Genomic DNA, 5,817 nt, shown 5'->3' with positions numbered 1-5,817 from the left:
ATCATTTTTTTTTCCACAATACCATATAAGCCCTTTTCGATATTTTCATCAGGTATTTCAGCGGAAAAAACATCGTCAATTTTGTTAGAAGTAATTTTATCATGGAACCAGATTAGTATATGTGCGTATGGCAATCCTCGTTTTTGCCATTCCACTGAGTAGATCCAGCATCGCACTGACCCAAACACTTTAAGTTTTACTATGTAGTTTATCAGTGATTTCAACTTTTGCCGGAAGACACCTGCCGTATTGTCATGTCTATGAACCGCCAATTGTCCTTGAAGTAAAATGTGCTGTATCTTGCCCCCAAGATTGATTACATGTAAATGAAATAAATAAATCTGGACGACCATAGAGATGAACATACGCAATAGCATCTTCAGCATATTCATGCATTTGACGGAGACTGCCAGCATATGACGAAGGTAAAATTGTTAATCTTCCAACGTTTGTGGTATTACCGTCATTTATAAAAGCATCTCGCAAAGGAATGTATTGTTTAGAGCTGAGCTTGGTCTGATTCAGGCGGATATATAGCAAACGTTCTGATTCAATTTTAGCATACATATCAACGACGAATTGGTGAAACAATTGACGGCATTTTAAAATATAATTTTTCTTCATCCTGCCAAATCATTAGTCTATAGGAATAATAATGCATTGCACTGCATTTCTTATTCATTTCTTTGTTAGTGGCTGGATTCATCAATTTAATATTAAAGTTATAGCCGTCGGCTCCATCCCAAAAAATGATAGGATATTGTAGGGCATCGTAGCATCGATGAGTTTAAGCAATTCTTAACAACTGAGTGTTTCGCTTATGAAGAATAATATCTCGAGGTAAAAACTGATCACCGACCATAACGATTGCTACTTCGTCGATATTTTAAGCATTGTATCTACGCACATTTTCGCCAGTAGGCGTTTTTTCAGCAGAAATAACAATTTTATGGGTATCACTAAGAATCAAATGTTTTTGATTCTGTTCTTGCTGTTCTGATGTGTGGCTGAATCAAATGTTCTTGCTGTTTTGAACAGCAAGCTGTTTTTTCCACTGAAAAAAGTTTGGTATGGTATAAAGTTAATATAAAGAAAGCATCGCAAAAACGGGAGATTATAAAGCATTTTATAATGCGTTTTTGATAATATTGTAATTAATAGTGAGTATTCTTTTTTTATTGATTTAACCTGTTTATTTCATGTGACAAATTGGCACTCGAGATCTAATTAGCACGCAATATATAACCGAGGTGCAGATATAACCGAGGTGCAGAAATACTTACTGTTCGAGTAATTTGAACTTTGAGCAAGTTAAGGTCAGTCAAGAGAGTCTCAAGCCATTTGAATTTTTGGATTATTTTTACCCAACTCTTCCAGAACTCTTTGAACAATTGATTTCTATTGAAAGACAGAATAATCTTTATCCTGAAAATTATTTACCCTCCATTTTCTGTTTCCCCTCACTTCATTTAGATTTTCTATCATCATGCGGTATTCTTGCTTGGTTGAACATAAGCCACTTGCAAATATCCCATATAAAAGGCCTACGAAAAATAACTCATATACAACTGTCCTCGGTAAGTTAAAATAAAAATAGCAAGAGTTTTTTGGTGGAAATTAATGCTGGTGTTCGAAACTAAAGCGACGTCAAGGCTTTGAGTTCCACTAATAAAAGAAGGAAATTTCAGGAAGGAAAAGTAGCACATGGTACTGAGCAAAGAGCAAATAATTTTCTAATTTTCAGCCGATGATTTTCTCTTTATTCCAAGGGCTTCTCTGAGCCCTGTGTGTGTTTTGTATATCGTTGTGTCATTTGTATCCAAGATGTAATCCAAGATTCTTTTTCCTTCAATGCATAGTTTTTTACGACTAGCAACTCTCGGAAGCGTTAAATTCGTTAATTCTCAGAATCGTTCATTAAGCCTTGTTGTATGGACCATTAGTGGTCCAGACAGGGGCTCAATAGTACAGAATAGTCTTAAAATAGTTTTAAAATGCTGCTGAACTCACTTTTTGACATACTCTTTTCTTGAAAATAAGTGAAAAGCGTTTGATGTCCACGTTTGATCAATAAACTCCATAACACGTTGAATCACTTGGAAATACTGGTGGTGTAACATTTTAAGTTTAGTTTTTCTTATAAATAGAGTCAAGAAAATTGTTCGACAGTTGAAGCGATTTGAGCCTAAATTTTCAAACAGGGAAAGCAAGAAATTTTTAGGCAAATGATTAATCATGTCTTCAATCAGAAAAATACGAAAAGATTGAACAGTATCAATTAATGGATAAGATTTTACTCAAACAAAAAGCAAACGAGTGAAGGGGAGTCGTTCCCCCAAAAAAGCTTAGAACACACCTTTTTCACATGTTTTCAAAGAACAAAATAAAAACAAAAATGTTAAAATTGTAGAAATTAAATTTCTACAGATTTGTTTCCATTATAGCTTTGCAATATTGAGAGCACTTGAAATAATATTAAAATCGACAATAAATGGTTATTTTTACTCGCTAAACTGTTTTTGTTAGGAATAATTTATAAGATTTTCATTAATGAGAATGGTTTGCCTTTTGGGGCTCAAAACTTAATTTTCTCCAAAAGGAATGATTAAATTATTTAAAAAGATAAAATAAGGGCATAATAATACATATTCACTTTCATCCTAGTTAAAATATGTATACAAGCCATTAATATTTTACTATCAATATTTCCGACGTTTTTACAATTTCTCATCCTGACCTTTAAAATCAAAACAGGTCTTGAGTAACAAGAGTTTAATTATAGTCCATTTTTCCTATACTACCGATAAAATGTAATAATTTAATATTTGGTGGATAGTTCGACATGAATATCTAAGTAATTAATTTTATCTTTACTTTTTCTTTTAGTAACGTTTAAATCATACCTTTATCTATTTTTTTTTTATTTCTTTTCAAGATAAGCTGCTCAAGTGGAGTTTTAATAGTACAAACAAGTCTTAAAATGGGCGCAAAATTTCGCTGAGCCCAGTGGTTATCTAAATTTTATTAATAAATCATAAGAACGTCGTCTAAACCTTGCCAAACTTCAAGAGGGGTCTTAGCAGTATAAACAAGTCTTAAAATGGGTAAAAAATCCTTCTGCGACCACTGGTCGTGTCACTTTTATCCTTCTATCATAAAATGTTGTCTTCATCGCTAAACTTCAAGTGGGGTTTGAATAGCTCAATAAAGCCTCAAAACGGATTAAAAAAAACACTGTAAAGCCCGTTAGTCGTCTCACTTTTATCGTCAGATCATAAGAACACTGTCTAACCATTGCAAAACTTCAAGTGGGTTTTAATAGCCCAAAAAGTCTTAAAATGGGTTAAAAAAATGCTGCTGAGCCCACTGGTCGTATAACTTTCATCTTAGAAAACAAGTGAAAAGCCTTTGCTGTCCAAGTTTTCTCAACAAACTCCTTGAAACGTTAAACCACTAGGAAATACTGGTGGTGAAACATAAAGTCGTTCGACTCTTCAAGCGATTTGAGCCATAAATTTTAAAACGGAAAGCCTGGAATGTTTTGGCAAAATAATTCATCACGCCTTCGATCAGAAAAATTCAAAGAGATTGTACAGAATCGATTGAATAGATAAGATTTTACCCAAACGAGAGGCTTATTTGCCAGTGAGCACTCGCTTCATCAAGAAAAGCTTAGACAATATCTTTTTTTCATGTTTCCATTGAACAAAATAAAAGTAAAAATGTTCTTCCCTGAAATTCGAAATGCACTTCATATTTAGATTAAAAAGAAAAAAAAAAAAAAAACTCGGTAGTATTTTTGGGTTTCATTTAACAAAACCGAAAAAGAAAATTAACGTTACAGTCAAACTGACGTCATTATTGTGGGTGATTCTGGTTCTTTAAGTTTATACCAATTACTTTCCTTTATAGCCATGCAACTCTGAGAGCATTTGAAATAATAATCAAATCAGGTACAAATGGCAATTTTTCTCGCCAAACTGATGTTGTTAGGAATATTTTTTTTTAATTTTGATTGCTGTGAAATGTTTGGCCTCTTGGAGCTCAAAATTTCATTTTCCCCAGATGAAACTATTATTGGGTCTAAAGTCAATATATCCAACAGTTTTACAATTTCCTATCCTGAGCTTTTAGATCGGTATTTTGTCAAATTCATTCCAGCAAATTCAGGTGTTCATACGAATCTGACATCAGATTTGTCACTCCATTCATAAGTTAAAGCCCCTACTAAATTAAAGGAAAATTCAACTTTCTTAAAACTTGAAACCCTCTCCCCTTCGAATTTGAGATAAGGTTTGTGATACCAGAACTTGATATGAGCCCTGATCTTAGGCATATTTGATCTAGTTGTGTTGCGAGAGCAGCACTTTGGTTTTGTCCCGTTTTTTTTCCTATGCCGCCGATGTCGGCTTGTTCCTGGAAACTGGTAAGGGTCTAACATGTGCGGTTTTTACGGAAAGTGTGGACCTTAGATTGATGAATATGGCATTACATTTTGGAAAGCTCCGCAGAACTCTTGCCTGGGGCCAAAAAGGATGGTTTTACTTTTCCACGAGCCAGAGCCTATGGTGCGCAAAATGAAATGGAGTTATGTAGCCTATGTCAGAGAGGAGTATCTGAAGTTATGCAGCCAAGCTTTCGTTTCATCAAACGGTGTTTCTGCTTTCGAGTGGAAAGCTCCGTTCTAGCTGGCAAGCAGGCAGGCACAATTTTCAAATTGAAGATGGACTAAAATCTATAAATTTTAAAAATATATGCGGCAGTTACCCGGCCCCAGAGCCAGTAGACCTTCTTTGAGTGATAGATAGAAAAATTTACAGAAGCAAAACAGCGGCATTTTCCCACGGGTCCGAGAGTGCTGCCGTGATTCTCGTTGGGTTTATCATTTGTTTTTTCGAACTTGGGATTGAGGTAGAAACATTTTATCAGATATACCTCTTAAACTTTAAAAGTTCTGTCATTGCTAAAGAAATTGGAGCTTATTCTTTGCTCTTTTCTCAGTGCTGACGTTAGCAAGTTGGCCCACGGCAAAATTATCAACTTTTGAACTAAGACAGATATAATTTTTTTTTTTCGACGGCAATCGATAACTCTTGATGAGCTGATCAAAGTATATGTCATCGATTTTTTGATACAAAAATTCCTCAATGAGATATACTAGTTTGAAAGCTTGAAGGGGTTGACAACTTCAGTAGTAGGGTACACACTGAAACCAAAAATAAGCCGATACCAATTGTGAGACATGTGGAGGAATTGTAAGGAAAGGTCATTTGTCAGCTCATAATCATCTTCGGCAGTGAGGGGTTTGCAAATTTTGCTACTTGGTGTACCTATTATTTGTTTCCAGTGTTTTTGATGTTAAGACAGAGTTGGTTCCAGTGGTAAGATATGTAGGGGACTTGTAAGTAATAATCGTCTGTTAGGCTACAATCATCTTTAGTAAAGAGGGGCTTGTAACTTTTTTAGTTGGTGTAGCCTACCCATACTCACTGTAGCCTATCGTAAGGATCGGATGCATCGGATCCATATGTAAGGATCGGATGCATTTTCATTTCTTTTCTGCTTTTCGTCAATGTTCCTATTACCTGAACAATTGTCTAGGGTCATGAAACTATTGTCAATAGATGCATTTTGACTTTTTGAACATCTTTTCTCTCTTGCAAAATTACCGCAAACTCACCGTTATGGAGTTATTATATATTTGCACATTAGGGGGGGGGGGATAAAGCATAGTATATATTAAATACAGCAATGGTTAGTTTATGTATTTAATATATGCTATGCTTTAGCCAAACCCACCTGATGTGCAAATATATA

General features: G+C 34.7%; 1 protein-coding gene across 1 annotated transcript; it reads right to left on the bottom strand.

Moving 5' to 3' along the window:
- Positions 1–258: 258 nt before the first annotated feature.
- On the bottom strand, positions 259–567 carry LOC136041556 (uncharacterized). Its single transcript, XM_065726244.1, has one exon. The coding sequence runs from the start codon at positions 565–567 to the stop codon at positions 259–261; it is 309 nt and encodes a 102-aa protein (XP_065582316.1).
- Positions 568–5,817: the final 5,250 nt, after the last annotated feature.

The sequence above is a fragment of the Artemia franciscana genome, unplaced genomic scaffold (assembly GCF_032884065.1).
Source record: "Artemia franciscana unplaced genomic scaffold, ASM3288406v1 PGA_scaffold_287, whole genome shotgun sequence".
Lineage (NCBI taxonomy): Eukaryota > Metazoa > Arthropoda > Branchiopoda > Anostraca > Artemiidae > Artemia > Artemia franciscana.
Note: the sequence above shows the minus strand (reverse complement) of the source record. Positions and strands in the feature narration are given on the sequence as shown.

Coding starts and splice junctions, on each gene's coding strand:
- LOC136041556 (XM_065726244.1), bottom strand. CDS start 567: ATGTATGCTAAAATTGAATCAGAACGTTTGCTATATATCCGCCTGAAT.